General features: G+C 40.1%; 1 protein-coding gene across 6 annotated transcripts in view; it reads right to left on the bottom strand.

Moving 5' to 3' along the window:
• PLD5 (phospholipase D family member 5) overlaps nucleotides 1-25,985 on the bottom strand; it is a 413,113-nt gene that overhangs the window by 77,708 nt on the left and 309,420 nt on the right. For all 6 annotated transcript variants that reach the window (XM_042257200.2, XM_042257199.2, XM_060396074.1 and 3 more), the window contains exon 5: nucleotides 10,520-10,647. In XM_042257200.2, coding sequence (XP_042113134.1) covers nucleotides 10,520-10,647 — 128 coding nt within the window. The remainder of the gene's footprint in view (nucleotides 1-10,519; nucleotides 10,648-25,985) is intronic.

The raw sequence follows: 25,985 nt of genomic DNA, 5'->3' as shown, positions 1-25,985 counted from the left end.
ACATCACTTAGGATAGATTGAGGAGGCAAGTGTTGCTGGGACATATGAAGGAAAATATTTAGAAACAAATTTCACTTGAGAATGACCTACTAACTGAATTTCATCTTGGGAAAGGTGAACAGGAGAAAGCAAGTGATGTTCCTATTTCTTTACTTAATTGCACAAATTGAGATTATTTTATAACAGTAAACTGGTTTTGTGAGAATGTATCTCAGGAGAGACTAGGAAAGAGGATTTCCTACTTATGCCTCTTTTGAACAAAATTTCTGCCAAATTGTCACTTTGAAAATTGTAGAAGATAAGCATGGCTTTGTTACTGAAAACCTGTCTGCTAATACATTTCTTTTATATGAAATAGGGACGTCTAGCTCCTCATTTACTTTAGAATTCATATGCAAACAAAAAACGACCTTTTTGAGCAGCCCAGGTAATCTTCTGAATCAATACTGGAAGAATGAATCCTTTGTTTTCCTTCATTACATGTTGCCTAAGGAATATTAATGTTTAATTTTTGCTATTGAATTGCTTTTTCCTTTGGTTAGTTTTCATTTTGGCTCCAATATCTATTTCCTTGCATTACCAATGCCCACTTCCATAGGAGCTAAAACAGGTCTTTAGAAAATCATAAATTGTGAAAACGTCAGCTCAATGGTAGCACTGAACAGGGTGGCCGGCTGTGCTATGAAGCAGTGCCTCCTCTTGCCCACTGGCACATCTGCTCAGTCTTCAAAACTCTACCTCAGTGCTTTGTTCTTTTAATTGAAAGAAAAAGGGACAAGAAGAGGGAATCAAAGACACTTTAAGTCTCAGCACCCTTCCTCATCGGTAACATCAGGCTATGATTTCAACCCACAGAGACTAGGAAGAGGTAACTAGCTTGGCGAGGCAGAGGAGTACAATTCTTGTCACCATCCTACAAAATGGTTATTGTCAGAAATAGGAGCTGTGATGAAATCAGTAGCTTTAGGGTCAATCAAGAAACTATTACTATTCAGATGCCCAAGTTGTTAGATAAAAAGCATCAGTTCAGTTCAATTCATTTCAGTCGCTCAGTCATGTACAACTCTTTGCGACCCCATGAACTGCAGCACACCAGGCCTCCCTGTCTATCACCAGCTCTCAGAGTTCACCCAAACCCACGTCCATCCAGTTAGTGATGGCATCCAGCCATCTCATTCTCTCTCATCCCCTTTTCCTCCTGCCCTCAAACCCTCCCAGCATCAGGGTCTTCTCCAATGAGTCAACTCTTCATATGAGGTGGCCAAAGTACTGGAGTTTCAGCTTTAGATCATTCCTTCCAAAGAACACCCAGGGCTGATCTTTAGAATGGCCTGGTTGGATCTCCTTGCAGTCCAAGGGACTCTCAAGAGTCTTCTCCAACACCACAGTTCAAAAGCATCAATTCTTCGGCACTCAGCCTTCTTCACAGTCCAACTCTCACATCCATACATGACCACAGGAAAACCATAGCCTTGACTAGACGGACCTTTGTTAGCAAAGTGATGTCTCTGCTTTTAAATATGCTATCTAGGTTGGCCATAACTTTTCTTCCAAGGAGTAAGCATCTTTTAATTTCGTGGCTGCAGTCACCATCTGCAGTGATTTTGGAGCCCTGAAAAATAAAGTCTGACACTGATTCCACTGTTTCCCCATCTATTTCCCATGAAGTGATGGGACCAGATGCCATGATCTTCGTTTTCTGAATGTTGAGCTTTCAGCCAACTTTTTACTCTCCTCTTTCACCTTCATCAAGAGGCTTTTTAGTTCCTGTTCGCTTCCTGCCATAAGGGTGGTGTCATCTGCATATCTGAGCTTATTGATAGTTCTCCCTGCAATCTTGATTCCAGCTTGTGTTTCTTCCAGCCCAGCATTTCTCATGATGTACTCTGCATAGAAGTTAAATAAACAGGGTGACAACAATATATAGCCCTGATGTACTCCTTTTCCTATTTGGAACCAGTCTGTTGTTCCATGTCCAGTTCTAACTGTTGCTTCCTGAACTGCATATAGGTTTCTCAAGAGGCAGGTCAGGTGGTCTGGCATTCCTATCTCTTTCAGAATTTTCCACAGTTTATTGTGATCCACACAGTCAAAGGCTTTGGCATAGTCAATAAAGCAGAAGTAGATGTTTATCTGGAGCTCTCTTGCTTTTTCCATGATCCAGGGGATGTTGGCAATTTGATCTCTGGTTACTCTGCCTTTTCTAAAACCAGCTTGAACATCTGGAAGTTCATGGTTCACATATTGCTGAAGCCTGGCTTGGAGAATTTTGAGCATTACTTTACTAGTGTGTGAGATGAATGCAATTGTGCAGTAGTTTGAGCATTCTGTGGCATTGCCTTTCTTTGGGATTGGAATGAAAACTGACATTTTCCAGTCCTGTGGCCACTGCTGAGTTTTCCAAATTTGCTGGCATATGGAGTGCAGCACTTTCACAGCATCATCTTTCAGGATTTGAAAGAGCTCAACTGGAATTCCATCACCTCCATTAGCTTTGTTTGTAGTGATGCTTTCTACAGCCCACTTGACTTTACATTCCAGGATGTCTGGCTCTAGGTGAGTGATCACACCATAAAAAGCAAAAGCATCAATACTAGCCAATTTCTTTACTGTTTCTCCAACTGCCCATTGGACATCAGAACGGCCCCTACCCCCTGATATTCCCCATTTCTACTGATGGTATAGTCCTTCTCCTTGTTGGCCCAGGTCCATCCAGATGCTGGAACAACATCCATTATTCTCTCTGGCTCATTCCTTATAACCAATCAGTCCCTGTGACACAGCTTTACCATGTCTTTTCTGTTGTAGTACTTTCTAGTTCTCATAGTCTGAAATCTGTATAGAAGGCTAGTAATTCAGGTAGGGTTTCTATGTTGCAGTTTTGAGATCAAATTCCTTCTTCTGAAAACCTCAGTCTTTGCTCTTATGGTCTTCAGTTGACTGGATGAGGCCCTTCCACATAAGGGAGGATAATCTGTTTTACTCAGGTCTACCTATTTAAATGTTGTCGCTAAGTTGTGTCTGCTGCTGCTGCTAAGTCACTTCAGTCATGTCTGACTCTGTGCAACCCCATATGCGGCAGCCCACCAGGCTCCCCTGTCCCTGGGATTCTCCAGGTAAGAACACTGGAGTGGGTTGCCATTTCCTTCTCCAATGCTTGAAAGTGAAAAGTGAAAGAAGTCTCTCAGTCGTGTCCGACTCTGTGCGACCCCATGGACTGCAGCTTACCAGGCCCCTCTGTCCATGGGATTTTCCAGGCAAGAGTACTGGAGTGCGGTGCCATTGCCTTCTCCAGAGAGTTGTGTCTGACTCTTTGTCATCTCATGGACTGCAGCATGCCAGGCTCCTCTGTCCTCCATTATCTCCTAGAGTTTGCTAAAATTCATGTCTTTTGAGTCAGTGATGTTATCTAACCATCACATCTTCTGCCATCCTCTTCTCTTCCTGCCCTCAGTCTTTCCCAGCATCGGGGTCTTTTCCAATGAGTCAGCTCTTTGCATCAGGTGGCCAAAATATTGGAACTTCAGCTTCAGCAACAGTCCTTCCAATGAATATTGGAATAATAAAACCTAAAGGTTTTATTTCCTTTAGGATGGACTGGTTTGATCTCCTTGCAGTCCAAGGGACTCTCAAGAGTCTTCTCCAATACGACAATTTGATAGCATCAATTCTTCAGTGCTTAGCCTTCTTTATGATTCAGACCTCTCATCCATACATGACTACTGGAAAAACCATAGCTTTGACTAGATGGATCTTTGTTGTGATGTCTAAAGGTTAATCAGATCTAAAAAATACCTTCACAGTAACATCTAGACTGGTATTTGAATACACAAATAGGCGTGTCAGCTTAGCCAAGTTGATATATAAAATCAACCTTCACACCATCATAATTCAGTCCTGTCACTTTCCCCTTTAATCTTGGCCACGGAGTCTCTATCCATGCTTTCCTCACTCCTCAGCTTGAGCACTTTCTCTAGGTTTGTTCCAGAGTTGTCAGGTCCCGGCCCTTCACAGATCTTCAGTGTTTCTCCCATAGCTTGTAGGATTGAATCCACATCCTGCCCTGGGTTATTTTGATTACCAACACAGTCACTGGAAGACCTCATTTTAGAGCTCTTATGTTCCCTGCTCCAACAGCTGGTTTGGTTTAAGATATACCTTTCAGGTCTTTTCAGAATAAAGATGGACTAAGATGGACAGAGGAGCCTGGCAGGCTATAGTCCTTGGAGTTGCAAAAGAGTCAGACATCACTTAGAGACTAAACAGTAACAATAAGATTAAAACACACATTTACAGAGTCAAATAGGCCTATTCCTATTTGTTATAATTATATTTTAAAATTTTATTTAAATATTTCCCCTATACAGATTTGCCAGATTCATGTGAGCAAGGAACCCACTGAATCTTGCCTCCAATTCCAGGCTGTAGTTCATTTCAGAGGGTATATTTGAAAAACTATAAAAGCAAATTTACTAAAAATATGATTTTTACTTTTTCCTTTTCGGCTTCTTCTAGTTCAGCATCACGCCTCCAGAACCCTGTGGTTTGAAGACTTGTGCCCTTTTCCTTCTACTTCACACACTGGTTAGTCTTTTGTTTGCTTTGTTAGTGCTGCGTTTTTGGTTTCCTCCTTCGTGATTTTAGGAGCTCCCTTTTCCCTTCCACAGGACTCCCTGTGGCCACAGATTCTAGGGGAGCACCTAGAACCACTGCGGGAGAATATAGAGGCATACACACATTGACTTCTAGTCTTTGAAATTCAACTCAGATAACTGAGTTTGCAGAACTTAAATACTGAATAACAGTAGGCATCATTCTGTGGCCATCATGTCATGGGTTTGCAATCAGAAAGATGTGAATGGAAAGACAAAGATCATATAATGTTGCTTATATGTGGAATCCTAAAAAGGGTACAAATGAACTTATCCACAAAAAAGAGTTACAGATGTAGAAAACAAACTTATGGTTACCAGGGAAGTACGTTAGTTGCTCAGTTGTGTCTGACTCTACAGAAGGACTATAGCCCACCAGGCTTCTCTGTCAATGGAATTTTTCAGACAAAAACACTGGGGTGGGTGGCCATTCCCTTCTCCAGGGGATCTTTACAACCCAAGGATTGAACCCAGGTCTTCTGCATTGCAGTTAGATTCTTTACTGTCTGAGCCACCAGAAGAGTATCATGGTTACCAGGGGGTAAGGGATAAATTAAAGATCAGTTCAGTTCAGTCGCTCAGTCGTGTCCGACTCTTTGCGACCCCATGAATCGCAGCACGCCAGGCCTAGGATTGACATATACACACTACTATATATAAAACAAATAACTAATAAGGACCTGTATAGCACAGAGAACTCTATTCAATATTTGGAAATGGCCTATGTGGGAAAAGAATCTAAAAACAGTGTATTGATGAATATGTATAACTGATTACTTTGCTGCACACCTGAAATTAACTCAACATTGTAAATCAACTATATTCCAATAAAATTTTTTTTTAAAAAAGAAAGATGTGAATGAGTGAAGGTATCTAGATGAATAGCATTGTTAGCTATTCTTAAAGAAAAAAGAGTTAGAGGAAACTTATTGTATAGAATGACAGAAAAATCCTGAAAGAAAATGATTTTTCATAATGTAATGTATTTTTAAAAATTATTAGCATGAAGTAAGAGAGAAGGGTTTGGAACTAGATTGCCTTGGTTTGAATTCTTGCTTTGCAGCTTCTTGGAAGGTGACCACTGTGTGTCTCAATTTCCTCCTTTGTAAAATAAAGCAATAATAGTAGTATTTAAAAGAAAGGGTTATTGTGAAAATTGAATGAGTTCATATTCTTTAGCACTTAGAAGAATGCCTAGCATAGAGAAAACCTGCAACACACTGAAACTCTTATCATTAGTTTTATTATTTCTCTTACTATAGATTTAAAGCAGATTAAAAAGCAAAGATATCACTTTGCCAATGAAGGTCCATATAGTCAAAGCTATATTTTTCCAGTAGTCATGTACAGATGTGAGAGTTGGCCCATAAAGAAGACTGAGCACTGAAGAACTGAAGCTTTTGAACTGTGGTGCTAGAGAATTGTCTTGAGAGTTCCTTGGACTGCAAGAAGATCAAATCAGTCAATGCTAAAGGAAATCAGTCCTGAATATTGATTGGAAGGACTGATGCTAAAGCTGAAGCTCTAATCCTTTGGCCACCTGATGCAAATAGCCAACTCAAGGGAAGACACTGATGCTGGGAAAGATTGAGGGCAGGAGGAGAAGGGGACGACAGAGGTTGAAATGGTTGGATGGCATCACCAAGTCCATGGAAATGAATTTGAGCAAACTCTGGGAGGCAGTGAAGGCCAGGGAAGCCTGGCATGTTGCAGTTCACGGATGAAGTCATAAAGAGTTGGATAGAACTTAGCAACTAAACAATAACACTATAGATTTAAGGTAATAATTGATAGTAATAATCTGATTTCACTAGAAAACTTCACAAAATATAAAGCTAATGGAATAGGTTGAGTTTGATACTTGGAAAATGTATTATAATTTTTCATGCAAATATTAGTCTCACACACATTTCTCAAATGAAAAAATCTGTTCTAACACATGATCCCTGCTGTGCAATGTGTTATGTCTCATGAAGTAAACCAAGGAAAAAGCCCATATAATCAAGCACAGATGAAAGGAAAACATTTAAAATAGATGATACAAATATAACAACATGATTTCAAATAGCAAAAGCTAAGGGGAAAGGGTGGACAAAGAGACAACATGTGTGCCTGTGTGTGGAGAGGAGGCAGAGAAACGGTGGCCGCTGATGTAAGAGAAGTAGGTTAGCAGCTGACATATAGACTGTTGTTGCTATTTAGCCACTAAATTGTGTCTGACTCTTTGTGACCTTGTGGACGGTAGCCCGCCCGCTTCCTCTGTCCATGGGATTTCCCCAGGCAGTAATACTGGACTGAGTTGCTATTTCCTTCTCCAGGGGATCTTCCTGACCCAGGGATCAAACCCACATCTCCTCTGTCTCTCACAATGGCAGGCGGAGTCTTTACCACTGAGCCACCTGGGGAGCCCGAGATTATGAATTATAAAATGAGTTATTTCAAAATTCTTAAAATACACTTACTGCATACTTAAGAAATAGCATGATAATTCATTTATGTTTTTACAAATATAACTTTGTTGGTATATTTGAGCTGAAGGAAAGAAATCTAAGAAGTCCACTTAGTTTACTCTCCCTCTCATTCTGGGTTTAGGCGGTGGTGGTGGTTCAGTCACTAAGTTGTGTCTGACTCTTGCAACCCCATGGACCCCCTGCCAGGCTCCTCTGTCCAGGGGATTCTCCAGGCAAGAATACTGGAGTGGGTTGCCATTTCCTTCTCCCTCTGAGAACAAACCAGGATGAGGTCAGAGGGACATCTCTTCCAGACAGACTGGAGGGCTCAGTGCCATGCAGTGCCAACAGTGGAGAGGTTGTGATTCTCCAGTTCCTACTGAGAATGACAATAAGCGAAGCATAGGAGTTGGCTTGTCTTTAAGAAAGAAGCTTGATTAGTCATGATACAGAGAACCAGGTCCAGGTACTTGCCCACTGCATCCTCTGGTCTTCTCTATAACTGAAAGGAAACTAGCTACCACTTAGAAATGTGGAAATAAGGAAAATTCATAAAATAAGGTCTGCCCTTCATATGAATAGGAAATAACTTGTACCTTATCTTCTCTCTGTATTTACCATGTTTAATGTGGGGAAATTTTCATATTTTATAATGATGATACATTTAAAAAGGAAATAATATCTAAATGACTATACAGAGTAAACATTTAAAAGATCAACTTACTTTCTTACAAAATAAACAACTAAAAGCAAAGATAAAGGAATAATCCTCAAGCAGAGAAACCAATACTTGAATATATGTCTGTCTGTCTATATAAGGAAAGGAGTAGAAGGAAATAGAGAAAATAAAGATTACCTGCTCAAAAATTTGGAGAAAAATATCATTAAACCTCAATAATTCAAACTTCATTCAAATGGAATTAATAGAACTTTAAACTCTATTAGTTAATAACAAAAAAATAAAATTTAGTGGTAGGAAAACATACTTTAAAAAAGAGCAAATGATGCTCAAGTTAAAAACCACTTAGCAGGGGAGTGGAGTCAAGATGGTGAAACAGGAGGATGTGGAGTTCACCTCTTCCCACAAATGTATCAAGAATACATCAGGGTTTCTCTGGTGTCTCAGTGGTAAAGAACGCACTTGTCAGTGCAGGAGACATGGGTTAGATCCCTGATCCAGGAAGATCCCACATGCCGTGGAGCAACTAAGCCTGTGTGCCACAACTATCGAGCCTGTGCTCTAGAGCCTGGGGGCCACAACTACGGAAGCCCACGTACCCTAGGGCCCATGCTCCACAACGAGAGAAGCCACTGCAATAAGTAGCCCATGCACTGCAACTAGAGAGTAAGTAGCCCTCGCTCTCTGCAACTAGAGTAAAGGTCGTGCAGCAATGAAGACCAAGCACAGCCAAAAATTAATTAATAAAAAAGAATACATCTACTAACAGAACAGTTCTCACAGAGCACTTGCTGAACACTAGCAGAGGACCTTGGGCACCTGAAATCACATGAAAAATGCCCATACAACCAGGTAGGACAAAAGAAAGGCACATAGAAACAAGGAAATGGGATAAAGTCTTGCACCTCTGGAGGGGAGCTGAAGGAAAGGAAAGGTTCCCACCACTGGGGAAGCCCCCTCATCAGTGGGGAGATCGTCTGGGACAGAAGAGGAGCTCTAGGGACTCAGAGGAGTGGGCAGCAACCTGTCTATGGCAGGCAGGACAGCATAAGACCTACATAGGTGGTAAGTGCCAGAGCCCTCTGGCCTCAGCCTGAGACGGGTGTTTGCTGATGCAGAAGTGGGGTTGGGTGCTGGAATGTAGGTCCCTGCCTCCATGGGCACTGGGAGGGGCACTCACCTGAGTAGCTCACATACCCTACCCATCGCAGCCTCTCTCTGCCCACCTAGGCAGGCATGTGTGTTCCAAGGCAGCCTTGGGAGTAGATGCTGGTGGAAGACATGCAAAAGTGGGGCTGAAACCACAGCTGAGATCCAGGGGCCCTGTGACTAAGGAGGAAGAGCTCAAAGCTCTCCATGGACTTACAGCCCCACTGCTGACTTTGGAAACTCAGCGACTGTGGGATATCTGAACAGACAAATGCTCCCATAACTGAGACAGGTGTAGGTTTAGGGCCTATGGGCTTTGTGGCATAGACATGCCAGGATTCTGTTCTCTGCTCAGACACTCAGTTGTGCCTGACTTTCTGTGACTCTACTGGATCAGGTCAAAATCTAAGCTGCCTCCATAGCCCCCACAGTGGGTCCCAATGCATGGTTACTGCAGTCCTGGGACCTGACTGGTGGATATGCACAGATGGTCTGGTGAAAACAACGCCTGAGAGACACCAGGGCCAACTGCCACCATACCCACAGTTACAGTAGGGCCGAGAGCAGTGCCACCAACAGTGTGATTTGTGAGCGAGCACAGGGTGTGAAAAGTGACACAACAGAGCACGCCCACAGGTGAACAGCTCCAGAGGAGGAATACTCCGTGGCTTCCGGGCTAGTGGGAGTGTTGAATCCCACCTACCTCACATCGCAGGTCAGAAACATGGCTAAGATACAGACCTGGAAGTCTCTACTCCAACCACTGGGGAGCCAACCCCACCTCAGTGACAATCACAGGGCAAAGAGGAGGCCCTGCTCAATACCCAGTGCAGACTCTGGTCACCACAACATCAATCCCACCATTTTCAAGGGGATAAAGATCAGCATACATGGAGAAAAGAGGTAGCAGACATCCACTGTAAAAACAGCCATCACATAAAAAAATATCAAACCCATATAGGCTACATAGAGAAGGTTCCACATAAAAATAGCCCTCTAAGAGAAACTATTGCTATTGTTTAGTCACTAAGTCGTGATGACTCTTTGCGACCCCATGGACTGTAGCCTGCCAGGCTCAGCTGTCCATGGGATTCTTCCCCACCCTGGGATCGAACCCACATCTCCTGTGTCTCCTGCACTGGCAGGCAGATTCTTTACCACTGTACCATCATGGAAGTCCAGAGAGTCTGAGGTCAAGCATCAGGAGGAAGAACCCCCAGAGGGAATGGCTACCCACTCCACTATTCTTGCCTGGAGAATCCCATGGGCAGAGAAGCCTGGCGGGCTACAGTCATGGGGTCACAAAGAGTTGGACACGACTGAGTGACTAAGCGCAGCATAGCACATGCTCTAAAGAATGTGGGAATAGCATCTGAGTTATAAAAGCACTGAAGCAATGGCAGTTTTTTTGGTGAAATGATTCTGACAAGGAAAGGTTTATTATTTTGCTTTAATTGAGGGTAAAACTACTAAAACTGTGCAGTTAAAATTAATAAATGCTGTAGGTTTAAATTCTCTCAGTCACAGTAGAGGTTTTATGGAGGTGGTAGTTTTGATGCCGACAAAACTCTATATAATGAAAAGATTACCTGTCCCAGAGACCGCCAGTCCAAACCAGCACTGCCGATGTAAACATGCTGTTTGTCCACAATCCAGAAGGAGGACTGCAGTCGGCCCTTGTTGTAGGCAGTCATGTTCATGTAGGTCACCTCAGCTCCTAGGAGTTTAAGGAAATCCCAGTGAGCCTCTGTGTCAAGGCCCTGAACATGCAGTCACCTACCCGCAGCAGTACTCATGGTCTGCATCCACCACAGCTGGCACTCAGGGAAGCCACATATTTACATTAGTTTAGTTCACAGAGGACCCCTGAGGAGCTACTTTATTCCCCAAACGGATACAAAGGAATAAAAAGAATAATTTTTCCCTACGATATGACAAGATCATGGCTTCTCAAGTCAGATCTGACTTAGACCCCTGCCCCTTGATTTATCATTCAGATGGTAAGATAGGTGTGCCATGCTCTTCTTTTACTTTGGGGTTACTTTTCAAAGAGTTTTGCAATCAGTAAAAAGGTTGGTCTTTCTTAATAATATAGCTTTCCTCAACAAGGAACTGGCCTTCATTTTCTTTATTGATTTGTATATTGATGTATAATATTGCATTAGTTTTAGGTGTACAGCAAAGTGATCCAGTTACACACACACACACACACACACACACACACACACACACACACACAGTTGTATTTGACTTTTTGCAACCCCATGGAATACATAGTCAATGGAATTCTCCAGGCCACAATACTGGAGTGGATAGCCTTTTCCTTCTCCAGGAGATCTTCCTGACCCAGGGATTGAACCCAGGTCTCCCACATTGCAGGTGGATTCTTTACCAGCTGAGCCACAAGGGAAGCCCAAGAATACTGCAGTGGGTAGCCTATCCCTTCTCCAGCGGCTCTTCCCAAACCAGGAATCAAACTGGGGCCTCCTGCATTGCAGGAGCTATCAGGGAAGACCTCCTCCCCCACCCCCACCAAAACACACACATGGCTACATTTCAGGATACAGAAAGGAAGAGTAATTTACACTATAAACTTAACCTATAACTCTTGGGAAGATGTTAAGTATGCATCTGGGTTCTTGTGGCAGGAAGATAGAAAGAGAAACCAGGAAGCTGGGAGAGGATCTGAGGTGAAGAAAGCATCCAGGAAGACTTTCTCTGTGGGTGGAGCAAACTCATTATCCTAGATAAGTACAGGCACATGTTCCTTAGCCTTCAGCTGTCCTGGAATAGTAACATCCCAGAGGACGAACAGTTGGGAAAGGCGGACTCTGAATGTCCAAAGTGGGGAGTTACCATGGCAATCATGGAGAGACCCAAATCCGCATGGAGGGTGTGATACCCTCAGAGGCAGTTGCCAGTACTCCTAAGTGGATGGAGAGCAGCATTTGTCTTTGGAGAGTGTTAGTTTCCTAGGGCTGCCATGACAAAGTACTGCAAACTGAGTGGCTTAAAACAACAGAAACTTATTCTTCCTTAGTTCTGGAGATTAGAAGTTCAAGATGTCAGCGGGGCCATGCTCCCTCTAAAACCTGTAGAGGAGAATCCTTTCTTGCTTCTTCCCAGTTCCTTGTGGTGGCCATCAGCCTCTGGCATTCCTTGGGTTACAGATGCATCGCCCCAATCTTCCCACCTCTGTTGCCACATGACATATTCTTCCTATGTGTCTCTGTCTTCTCCTCTTCTTATAGTGACACCAATTATGCTGGATTACGGGCCCACCCTGCTATAGCATGACCCTATCTTAATTAATTATATCTGCAAAACCCCTATTTCCAAATAAGTTCATAATTGGAGGTACAGGGTGGGGTAGGTCTTCAGCTTGTCTTTGGGCAGACACAACTCAATCCATAACAGAGATCTTGGCCAGTTTAAATGGCTGTGCCCTTCAATAGCACTGTACTGACCAGCACTAATGGAACCATTTTCTTATCTCTGGAAGAAGAGTATAAAGGTGACCTTGGGTTTGCTTCAGAAAAAGGAGTAAGAATAAAAAGAATGGAGGACCATTTACAAGCCATCAAGGACAACATCAAGCGTGCTAACAGTCATACAATAGGGCTCCCATAAGGAGAAGAGGGAGAGAGAGAAAGGGGGAAGAGAACGTATTTGAAGACATAATAGCTGAAAACTTCTCTAACCTGGGGAAGGTAACAGATACCTAGGCTCAGGAAGCACAGAGAGTCCCAACCAGGATCAACCCTAAGAAGACCATACCAAGACAAGTTGTAATTAAAATGTCAAAAGTTAAAGATAGAATATTAAAAGCAGCAAGGGAAAAGCAATGAGTTACCTACAAGAGAACTCCCATGAGGCTCTCAGTTGAATTTTTCAGCAGAAATCTGCAGGCCAGAAGGGAACTGCATAATACATTTAAAGAGAAGAAAGAGGAAAAGTAACAACTAAGAATACCTGACAAGGCTTTCATTCAGGTTGGATGGAGAAATCAAAAGTTTTACAAACAAGCAAAAGCTAGCACCACTAAAGCAGCTTTATAGTGAAATGTTAAAAGGGACCAGAAACATGAAAATTATGAAAGGAAAAAAAAAAACTTCATTGGTAAAGGCAAATATATAGTAAAAGTAGTGTGGATTGCAGCCTACTAGGCTCCTCCACCCATGGGACGTTCCAGGCAAGAGTACTGGAGTGGGTTGCCATTGCCTTCTCTGGATAAAGGTAGTAGGAAGGATAAAAGACAAAAGCAGGGAGAACTGGATGAAGGCAACTGAAAGGTACAAAGTTCCATTTATAAGATAAAGAAGCACTATTGATGCACAACATAATAAATATGAGCAACAATACTGTATGTTAGAGATGAAAGTTTTAATAAGAGTAAATCCTTAGAGTCCTCATCACAATTTTTTTCTATTTATTTAATTTTAATTAACATTTATTTAATTTTATTTAATTTTGTATCTATATGAGATGATAGACCTTTAGTAAACTTACTGTGATGAACATTTCATGATGTACATGAGTCAAATCCACCTTAAACATATAGTACTGTATGTCAATATGTCAATAAAACTGGAAGAAATAAAAACAAATTCAAGCATATCAAATAAAGTGTAAAATTTAAAATGATCAGGATCTGCTTCATCCCTGCTGTTCAGATGGCAAGGGGGTACTGAATATCTGAAAGATCAGAAAGGTGTGACCCCATCACTCTACTAAAGAACCCCAAGTGAAGGCTGAGAGCTTGGAAGACAGTGATGGTTCTGCTAAGCCGACAGCTACAAGGCCAATGGAGCTGCATGTAGAGATCAAGCAATATATAATAACAGTAACTCCCACTTACTGAACAGCTCTTTGAGAACAGGGTCAAGACAGCTGTTACAACACATGGTATATCATTTTTCCCCCTACAAATGACTGGACTTGGTGTAAGAAAACCCACTGAAAATATTTGATGATATATCTGGAAAACTGTCTACATATGGTTTTGAAATATCACTTTTTTATTAAGAATTGTTTATTTCTTTTTTCTATCTAAATCTAATTCCCATCTATTTCTGAAGATACATGCTTTATCTTAATTTGTACCTTAATTTAGATATTACATTTATATAATTTATATATTTACAAATATATATTTAGTTATATTCAACTCAGAAAACTAAGATCATGGCATCCAGTCCCATCACTTCATGACAAATAGATGGGGAAACAGTGGAAGACTTTATTTTGGGGGGGCTCCAAAATCACTGCAGATGGTCACTGCAGCCATGAAATTAAAAGACGTTTGCTCCTTGGAAGAAAATTTATGACCAACCTAGACAGCATATTAAAAAGCAGAGACATTACTTTGCCAACAAAGGTCTGTCTAGTCAAGGCTATGGTTTTTCCTGTAGTCATGTATGGAAGTGAGAGTTGGACTATAATGAAAGCTGAGTGCCGAAGAATTGATGCTCTTTTGAACTGGTGTCGGAGAAGACCCTTGAGAGTCCCTTGGACTGCAAGGAGATCCAACCAGTCTATCCTAAAGGATATCAGTCCTGAATAGTCATTGGAAGGACTGACTTTGAAGCTGAAACTCCAATACTTTGGCCACCTGATGCAAAGAGTTGACTCATTGGAAAAGACCCTGATGCTGGGAAAGATTGAGGGTGGGAGGAGAAGGGGATGACAGAGGATGAGATGGTTGGATGGCATCACTGATTCAATGGACATGAGTTTGAGTAAGCTCCAGGAGTTGGTGGTGAACAGAGAGGTCTGGCGTGCTGCAGTCCATGGGGTCGCAAAGAAACAGACACGACTGAGTGACTGAACTGAACTGAACTGACTGAACTGTTCCTCATTTTATTATGAACATATTATTCAATATTTTACTTATAAGAATTTATTTTGCATATACTTCTAAACTATCTTTTTTATTGGTTATGGAAATTATCCTCATCCTACTGTTTTTTTGGGCTTCCCTGGTGGCTCAGTGGTAAAGAAATTGCCTGCCAATCAAGAGACATCTCTGGGTCAGGAAGATCCCCTGGAGAAGGGCGTGGCTACCCACTCCAGTATTCTTGTCTGGAGCACCCCATGGACAGAGGAGCCTAGCAGGCTACAGCCCATAGACTTGCAGAGCCAGACATGACTGAAGTGACTGAGCATGCACACACATGCACATATCTTCTTTATATCTAGCATTCCTCTCTCTCTCTCTCTCTTTCATGAAAGGGAAACAAAAATCTTCACAGGATATGTCTTTAGTTGATGTTACATGAGGTTGAGAGGTGCATCCTTTCTTCTTGGCAAATACCCTCTTTTTAGAGTGCTAAGTGGACCCACATGATGCAAAATGGAAAGGTCTAGGTACCGTGTAAACCAGTTTAGTCTCTATTTTGCCACAGCTGGTTGAACCAAATGCAGACACATGAACTATGATGACCAATAAGATTTCCTCTTTTGAGAATCCAATATTGAGTCACAAAAATCAAAGCAAAGAAGCTATGCTGGAGTCATAAACAGATACAGGATGCCATGACTGTCCAAGTCCACATAAATGAAGGGTAGGAGAAGACAAGCTTCAGAGAGAGTGTGAAAGAACCAGGTACATGGGGAAAAGAGATGAAAAGACAATGTACTCCCAGCCCTGTATGCTCAGACCAGTTAAGATTCAGACCTTGAGTTTCTCTAAATCTTTAGAATAAATTAATTGCTATTTAAACTGGGTTTGGAGGGGTTATGTTTCTTTACTAACTTATTCTTACGGGATGAATCAGATAAAACTGTACTTTATTTTGTGCACACAGAAGTCCTACAACCTCCATATGTACATTTTTAATATTAGACTAAAAATATTCAGTTCTGGGCTAAAAATCATGCAATTTTTAGCAACGAGCCAGTTGCACAAATTGCGTGATTAAATATTTCAAATTTAAAATAAACATCCTGTCAAAATACTCTTCATGATGACACAAAAGGAAATATGTTAGTACACTGTGATTAAAAGTAGAAAATAAAGCTCTACGCTCCCTTTGGTGATCATGAAAGAAAATCAAATGGAGCTATCTCTAAGTTACTTCTAGAAAGTCACCTGTTGAAAGCATATTACTAGAGCTTTAGTAAATTTTATGATGTATCATTTATATATTCAAGAGAAAATATGTAACTTAAAAGAAAATTATGTAGCTCCATTACAAATGGACATTGGTGAATCCCCCTTCTTATTAAAAATAAAAACTAAAAGTTTATCAATCTGATTAAAGCAGTGCCTCCCACTCAGTGATGATTCTGATCCCTTTCCCCCATGAAACCTGTGGCAATAACTGGAGACGTTTTGGATTGTCAAAATTGGTTAGAGGAACACTATTAACTTCCAGTGGGGAGAGTTCGGAGATGTGGCTAAATACCTGGCAATACACTAGACAGTCTCCCACAACAAAGACTTATCCTGCCCCAAATATTGACAGTCTCACAAGTGAGATATCCTGCGTAAAGCTGTTTGTGTGTTTATGCTTGAACCCATATCCCCACCAGTTTTCTCTGATACAACTAGGATCCTGAATTTAGTGTGTACCATTGTCTGATTTTTTAATATTTTATCCCATGTTAATGTATCCCTAATAGCACTATAAAAATGAGTTTATCACCAGCTTTTGAACACAGATAGTTAATGAACCTTAAGCATATATCAAAGGGAAATGTATCAGTATTAGTAATCACAGATTTCTGGAAAGGCTTATAGATGTTTCCTGAAAGCAAAGTTTGCAGCAGAAATCTATCTTACCAATCAAGTGTCTCTTCTTCTGAATGTATTGATTTGTGTGAGCACTGAAAAAGGTCATAGCCTATTCTTGGGAGCTTTAATAAAACCAGTACAGTTTAATCAATTTAATCAGCAACATTTTGGAATCCATTGGCCTGAAGGTTAAAGGGAACACCGAAGGGTAAAAATCACCAGTCATGACGTATTTGTTTTTAAATCATTCAGTGAGTGATATTCGAAAAATTTTCTAGACAATCAGCTGTATGTTTCAGTCATGGAAAAAGTGAATCTTAAGCGCACAGTTCAGTTTTCGTTCTAACATATCCATTCAAATACTGTCAAAACTATGCTGTAGAATTTTTCATAGGTTGTCTTTGATACTTTGCTTTTAGTCTACAGATCTGGGCTCACAGGGACCCTTTCCAGGGAAATGCCATGCTTTGTTATTGCCTCATGATTCAACAGTTATGCTATCTATAGGAATGCTTGATTTAAGGAACCATTAGGCTTTAAAATAAAATTATATTTAAAAACAAAATTTGCTTATAGTTAATGCTGGAGAGGGTGTAGAGAAAAAGGAACCCTCCTACACTGATGGTGGGAATGAAAACTGGCACATTCACTGCGGAGAACAGTATAGAGGTTTCTTAGAAAACTAAAAATAGAGCTACCAGATGGTCCTGCAACCCCATTTCTGGGCATATATCTGGAAGAAACTCTAATTCGAAAAGATATGCACCCCAATGTTCATAGTAGCACTATTTACAAAAGCCAAGTCATGGAGGCAACATGAAAAGCCATCAACAGATAAATGAATAAAGAAGATATGGTATATATACACAATAGAGTATTACTCAGCCATACAAAAGAATGAAACAATGCCGTCTGCAGCAACATGGATGGACCTAGAGATTACCATATTAATTGAAGTAAACCGAAGAAAAATATATATTACTTATAGGTGGAATCTTAAAAAATGATATAAATGAATTTGTTCACAAGACAGAAATAGACTCACAGACACAGAAAACAAACCTGTGGTTACCAAAAGGGATACCGGGGATGTGGGAAATAAATTAGGAATTTGGGATTAACATACACACACTATTATATGTTAATTACAAATTTAAACAATAAGGATCTACTGTAAAGCACAGAGAGCTATATTCAATAATTTTATAAAGACCTATAATGCAAAAGAATCTGAAAAAGAATATATATAAATTGAAATGTATAGTTAATTTATAATGTTATGATATATAAAAATATATATAACACTTTGCTATATACCTGAAACTAACAACACTGTAAATTAACTATAATTTTTAAAGTACTTAAAAATAAAAAAATCATTGCCAAGAAAAAATTAAATTTTGCTTAAATTATACATAGTAAACTATACAAAAAATTCCATATTCAAAACAGATAGGTAAAACATGATCTAAAATGGCTCATCAGTTGTAATAAAACAAGATAAGGTCTGGGATGTTGGTGGCCAGAGCTCATACTTATTACTACCTCTCTCTTCCTCCTACCTCCTGGAGTCACACAACTATTTACCTAGATAACAAGATGGGGAGCAGAGAATGAAGAGCCCTCCTGAGGCTTCTGTCTCAGTGCCAGAGCTCACTGGAAGGAGGCGTCCTGCTAGAGCCCAGCGCTGCTGCAATGCCAGGGAGGACGGGGACCCAGAAGCTTCACAGGTTGACTTTCTTGGCAAAGCCCACTCACTCTACCTTACCATTTGCTGCCCCAGTAGTTACAGAAGACTGCACAGCCAAATCTGCCAGGTTTCTAAGGTAGCAAGCCTGCCTACATTGAACATGGCAGTTCACCTAACACAAATCAACAGCCTAGAGGAGGCAAGTCAAGTAGAAAAAGCATATGGCTACTGTTGAGGCAAATCAAACAGAGGAAACAGGAATTCTTAAGGACATTTGAGAAGATATTCCAAAAGGGTAATCTAAGAACAAGATGTTCATAGGAATTAAGAGGATCCAAAAACAAATTCAATCAAGTCAACTTAATATAAGACAAGCAGTGCTGATAACCAGAATAGTGATCCAGAAGTTCAAATTCAACGTGACTTACAACACAGAATGAACCTAAAGGAATGGAAATGACCATTGAAAAGTTGATGCATAAAGGATACATTAGGGGAAATAGTAACTCAAGGTCTGCAAGTGAGAAAAAAAGGTCTACTTAAAAGAAGAAAGAAAGGTTGATATATGTGACTTTTAAAAGTATGCAGTTAAAGGATTTGAAAATCTATGAGTGTTCCAGAGAGAACCAAAATCACAGGGAAAAAAATGATAAAAGATGCTAGTAGCATCTCCTAGTTGTAACTACCAAAAATGTCTCCAGACATTGCCTCAAAACCTGTCCCCTGGTTGCAAACAAAATCTCCCCTGGAGGAGAACCAGTATCATAGGTGCAGGGCAGGAAGGTATTTATTGAGTCATTCTTATAACTTTCCTGTGAATTTGAATTCTTTTCCAAATAAAATTTAAAAAATAAAATAAATTATAAAGAAAATTTCTAAGAACTGAGGACATAAGTTTCTCAAATATAAAAGCCTCCACAAGAATATACAATGGAGAAAGACAATCTCTTTAACAAGTGGTGCTGGGAAAACTGGTCAACCACCTGTAAAAGAATGAAACTAGAACACTTCCTAACTCCATACACAAAAATAAACTCAAAATGGATTAAAGATATAAATGTAAGACCAGAAACTATAACACTCCTAGAGGAGAACAGAGGCAAAACACTCTCTGACATAAATCACAGCAGGATCCTCTATGACCCACCTCCCAGAGTAATGGAAATAAAAGCAAAAATAAACAAATGGGACCTAATTAAACTTAAAAGATTCTGTACAACAAAGGAAACTATAAGCAAGGTGAAAAAACAGACTTCAGAATGGGAGAAAATAATAGCAAATGAAGCAACTGACAAAGAATTAATCTCAAAAATATACGAACAACTCCTGCAGCTCAATACCAGAAAAATAAATGACCCAATCAAAAAATGGGCCAAAGAACTAAACAGACATTTCTCCAAAGAAGACATACAGATGGCTAACAAAAACATGAAATGATGCTCAACATCAGTCATTATCAGAGAAATGCAAATCAAAACCACAATGAGGTACCATCTCACACTGGTCAGAATGGCTGCTATCAAAAAGTCTACAAACAATAAATGCTGGAGAGGGTGCAGAGAAAAGGGAACCCTCCTACACTGTTGGTGGGAACGCAAACTAGTAGAGCCACTATGGAGAACAGTGTGGAGATTCCTTAAAAAACTGGAAATAGAACTGCCATATAACCCAGCAATCCCGCTGCTGGGCATACACACCGAGGAAACCAGAATTGAAAGAGACACGTGTACCTCAATGTTCATCACAGCATTGTTTACAATAGCCAGGACATGGAAGCAACAAGATGTCCATTGGCAGATGAATGGATAAGAAAGCTGTGGTACATATACACAATGGAATATTACTCAGCTATTAAAAAGAATACATTTGAATCAGTTCTAATGAGGTAGATGAAACTGGAGCCTATTATACAGAGTGAAGTAAGTCAGAAAGTAAAACACCAATACAGTATACTAACACATATATGTGGAATTTAGAAAGAAGGTAACAATGACCCTATATGCAAGACAGCAAAAGAGACATAGATATAAAGAACAGACTTTTGGACTCTGTGGGAGAAGGCGAGGGTGGGATGATTTGAGAGAACAGCATTAAAACATGTATATTATCATATGTAAAATAGATGACCAGTCCAAGTTCAATGCATGAGACAGAACACTCAAAGCCGGTGCACTGGGACAACCTGAGGGATGGGATGGGGAGGGAGGTAGGAGGGGGGTTCAGGATGGGGGACACACGTACAACCGTGGCGGATTCATGTCAATGTATGGCAAAAACCACTACCATGTCGTAAAGTAATGAGCCTCCAATTAAAACAAATAAGTTAATTAATTTAAGAAATCAAAAGCTAGAAAAAGAAAAAAATTAAATGTTATTTAAAAAAAAAAGAAATTTAAAAAGACCCACACACATATCATGATAAGCTTTCAGAACAGTGGAAATAAATAAGATTCTAAAAGTTTTCAGAGAGAAAACAAACTTACAAAAATGATAACACGCAAAAGATCAGTAAATCTCAATTATACCAGGTAACAAAGGAACAAAGAAAACTAGGAAATAGTCTAAGGGGAAACAAATTGTATATCTGAAAAAACCTGAAGAGAAGATAAAAACGTTTTCAGATAAGAAAAGGTTTTAAGAGCAGCATTTCTTAGGAAGTTACTGAAGAAAGGGCTCCATCACAATGAGGAAAAAAAAAGGGGGGGGAATGTAGAAGACTGTACATAAGATAGAAGCAACTGATGGTGAAGATAAGTTCCTCTGTAATGGGCCCAGAAAGCTTGTGGAATGGTCTGTAGACTTGAAATGTGAAAGAGGGATCCAGAAAGGGTATTGCCAAGAAAAAGTAAATAAGATGGGTAGACTGATGTGGCAGACTATCTCAAGGCTGTGAGTTGTAGAGTTTTGCGATCATTTAAGAGAAAGTGAATAGAATCATTAACTAGAAGAGAAAAACTGGCTGTGCACAAGGAAATGTGGTTGCTGCACATGAGTGCGTGCGTGCTAAGTTGCTTCAGTTGTGTCTGACTCTTTTCAACCCTGTGGACTGTAGCCCGCCCGGCTCCTCTGACCTGGGATTTTCCAGGCGAGAATATTGGAGTGGGTTGTCCTTCCCTCCTCCAGGTGATCTTCCCAACTCAGGGATCGAACCCGAGTCTCCTGCCTTTCCTGTATTGCAAGTGGATTCTTTACCGCTGAGTCACCAGGGAAGCCCTTATCTTTTGCATGTGGCTGTCCAATTTTACCAACACCGTTCATTGAAAAGGCTTTCTTCCCCACTGTATATTCTTGGCCTCCTTGTCATAAATGAACTGACCACCTAGGGGCTTAGTTTTGAGTCCTCTACTCTGTTCCATTGATCTACATGGTAGTTTTTAGGCCAATAAAATGTGGTTTTGGTTATAATAGCTCTTCTTTCATTTCTGATTTTATTTGAATCTCCCATCACTCTCTTTTGGTGAGTCGAGCTAAATATTTGTCACCTTTGCATATCTTTTTGAAGAACCAGCTTTTAGTTTCATTGTTTTCTATTGTCTTTTAACCCTCTATTTCATTTATTTCTGGTCTAGTATTTATTCCCTTTCTTCTACTAACTTTGGTCTTCATTAGTTCTTCTTCTAGTTCCTTGAGATGTACAGTTAAGTTACTTGAGACATCTTTTTTCTCGAGGTAGGCATTTATCGCTATAAACTTCCCTCTTAGAACTGCTTTTGCAGCATTTTACAAATTTTGGTGTGTTACATTTCCATTTTTGTTTGTCTCAGGGTATTTAAAAGTTCTCTTAATTGCTCTATGATACATTCAAATAGCTTTCTTTTCTGTGATTGCATTTTTATCCATATTTTATAATTCTCTGCAGTAAGATAAGTCTGAAACAAGCCAATCTCTCAAAGTCCTTCTCAGCGATTCTAAGGCAATTAATTCTTTTGCAGTCCCATTATTGGAAAGCTGTTTTATCTCTTATATTTCCAGTACCTCAGGACTAGAAAGTGAAGTAGGTGTGTCCTTACTCTCCTTTGTTACCTCCAAGCTATTTTTCTTTCATATTTCAATATTCCAAGCTATACCGAAATTCATGGTATTTGGCTATATCCCCCATTTCCACTGCTTGCTATTTTCCTTTCTCAACTGCCTGCTTCTGTCATTCATTAAAGGCTCTAGTTAGTTGTTTTTTTTCTATCTCTGCAGTATTGTCACATATTTCAACAGTCGCAAGGTTAACTCATTCAGTATTCAGCTACTTTGCCCTCATACTTCCATTAATCTTTTCCTTTTTTTTTCCCTCTAATAACACACTCCCCTAGCCCTTATTTTTACCAGTAACTGTGCATTTAAAATGATTTTCAGACTCAGTTTCTAAATTCTTCTTCTTTTTTTCAGCTCATTTGCATAGCCCACCCTCCCCACTTCCTGCCACTCCTCTGCCCTCATCCAGATTTACAAGTCATTGCATGCTCTCAGTCGTGTCTGACTCTTCATGGCCTACAGCCAGGCTCTTTGTCCATGGGATTTTCCAGGCAAGAATACTAGAGTGGGTTGCCATTTCTTCCTTCAGGGGATCTTCCTGACCCAGGGATGGAAACTGCGTCTCTTGCATTGCAGGCAGATTCTTTACCGCTGAGCCATCAGGGGAGCCTGACAAGTCATTGACCTTACCACTTTTTCACTCTCCATCACTCAACTCCTGTGTTACTTCCCTCTTTATCAAGCTTATCTTTCATGATCACCTCTCTTTTTGTAACATTTCCCTGGTAAAATCTCAGACTAAGATGAATTCAACTGTTTACCCTCCTTAAGCTTTCACCAGAAGAGCTAAAGGTTGCTGGAAAAAAAAAAAAATCTCACAATCATAGTGAGCCATTTAAAATTATGATGACAAACATCTAATGGACATTGAATGCTACCAGACAATTCTTTCAGTTTCTCTGAAAAGTTTGGTTTCTATATCCTCCTATAGCAAATGTTTGGAATGAGTTACCAATACTTGCTCTACCTTTTTGCCTGACCACTGATTTTTAAAATCTCCTTCAATCTGGCTTATCTTGTCCTTGTTAAATTCACCAAAGAACTATATGATGCCAAATCCAACAGCTCCTTCTGTATTCTTAGTTAACTTGGGTTCTCAGCAAGTTTGGGCAAAACCTTTCTCCTTCTTTCTCCTACCTCACTCATTCCTCCTACTTGCTCCTTGGCCCCACTGTATAGCTATAGTCACTCTTGTTAAAAAGACAAAAACACAAAAAACCTTTTCCAGCTCTATGGCTATAGATATTATCTTTATATGATGATTCCTCAAATCATATGTGTAGGTTTGACTCTTCTTTGAGCTTTAGACTCATAGGAGAGGTCAGACCTAAACTAATGTCTCTACTCGCATTTTAATAAGCATAAAACAGTTTGCTATGCCTCAAACAGAGCTCTTTACATTCCCTAAATGCCACGCTTATTTCTTCTATTAGCTTTCTCATCTCATTAAACGATAATACCTTCCATTCAGTTTCTCAGACTAAAACCCTCAGGGTCATTCTTCATTTCTCTCTTTCCCTCAACTCCATTCCCACAGTTCAGTTCAGTCACTCACTTGTGTCTAAATCTTTGTGACCCATGGACTGCAGCACGCCAGGCTTCCCTCTCCATCACCAACTCCTGGAGCTTGCTCAAACTCATGTCCATTGAGTCGGTGATGCCATCCAACCATCTCATCCATTCCCACAGCCAATGCCTAATAAAGGGCTTCCAGTTGCATAGACAAAATAATATGTTGAATATGTTTATTTCTTTCTACCTTCGTTAGTCCAAACCATCTTTATCTCTTGCTGTGGGTAATCCAATAGCCCCACTAACTTGTTTCCCTGCCTCAACAACAGCCAAAATGATATTTTAAAAAATCCAAATGAGATCAAATCATATCCATCACTGTTTCATCAGTGGTATACTATAAGAGCACGATAAATATTTGTTAAAAGAAGAAAAAACAAATAAATGGATGATGGAGAAAGCAACTTTCTGAAAGCCCTAGAAGTAGATTAAAATCTGTATCTGTCTTTTTTCCCTATGACAAGCACTTTTACCTGGGATCCAGGAATGGTACCAGCCTTCATGCTTCAGCTTATCTTGTTAAGACATGCTTTGTCAAATTTCGAAAGATTATAGATATTATAAAATAGCTGCATGTTATGCATTATAGTACTGCAATCATATTTCTTAGATCTTTTTTTCCATTTAACTTCATTTTATTTAATTCAGGAGGCATAGGAGCTAATAAACAGAAGAAGATGGATGTTTGTGTAAATTTTTCAGTCTCTGCCATATATGTAATTTATAAATATCCAATAATATTAACTAAAATCATGTGCATGGAGCTTTCTGCCAAGAACAAGCACTATAAATATCTTTTATCACTGAAGGAGTAGCCATCATGGTCAACAAAAGAGTCTGAAATACAGTACTTGGATGCAATCTCAAAAATGACAGAATGATCTCTGTTTGTTTCCAAGGCAAACCATTCAATATCATGGTGATCCAAGACCATTCAATATCATGGTGATCCAAGCCTATGCCCCAACCAGTAATGCTGAAGAAGCTCAAGTTGAACAGTTCTATGAAGACCTACAAGACCTTTTAGAACTAACACCCAAAAAAGATGTGCTTTTCATTATAGAGGACTGGAATGCAAAAGTAGGAAGTTAAGAAACACCTGGAGTAACAGGCAAATTTGGCCTTGGAATACTGAATGAAGCAGGGCAAAGGCTAATAGAGTTCTGCCAAGAGAACGCACTGGTCATAGCAAACACTCTCTTCCAACAACACAAGAGAAGACTCTACACATGGACATCACCAGATGGTCAACACCGAAATCAGACTGATCATACTCTTTGCAGCCAAAGATGGAGAAGCTCTATACAGTCAGCAAAAACAAGACCGGGAGCTGACTGCGGCTCAGATCATGAACTCCTTATTGCCAAATTCAGACTGAAATTGAAGAAAGTAGGGAAAACCACTAGACCATTCAGGTAAGACCAAAATCAATCCCTTTTGATTATACAGTGGAAGTGACAAATAGATTTAAGGGACTAGATCTGATAGACAGAGTGCCTGATGAATTATGGAATGAGTTTCGTGACATTGTACAGGAGAGAGGAATCAGGACCATCCCCATGAACAGAAATGCAAAAAAGCAAAATGGCTGTCTGAGGAGGCCTTACAAATAGCTGTGAAAAGAAGAGAAGTGAAAAGCAAAGGAGAAAAGGAAAGATATAAGCATCTGAATGTAGAGTTCCAAAGAATAGTAAGGAGAGATAAGAAAGTCTTCCTCAGCGATCAGTGCAAAGAAATAGAGGAAAACAACAGAATGGGAAAGACTAGAGATCTCTTCAAGAAAGTTAGAGATACCAAGGGAACATTTCATGCAAAGATGGGCTCGATAAAGTACAGAGATGGTATGGACCTAACAGAAGCAAAAGATATTAAGAAGAGGTGGCAAGAATACACAGAAGAGCTGTACAAAAAAGATCTTCATGACCCAGATAATCACAATGGTGTGATTACTCACCTAGAGCCAGACATCCTGGAATGTGAAGTCAAGTGGGCCTTAGAAAGCATCACTACAAACAAAGCTAGTGGAGGTGAT

The sequence above is a fragment of the Ovis aries genome, chromosome 12, assembly GCF_016772045.2.
Source record: "Ovis aries strain OAR_USU_Benz2616 breed Rambouillet chromosome 12, ARS-UI_Ramb_v3.0, whole genome shotgun sequence".
Taxonomy (NCBI): domain Eukaryota; kingdom Metazoa; phylum Chordata; class Mammalia; order Artiodactyla; family Bovidae; genus Ovis; species Ovis aries.
This window is presented reverse-complemented; position numbering and strand designations above follow the sequence as displayed.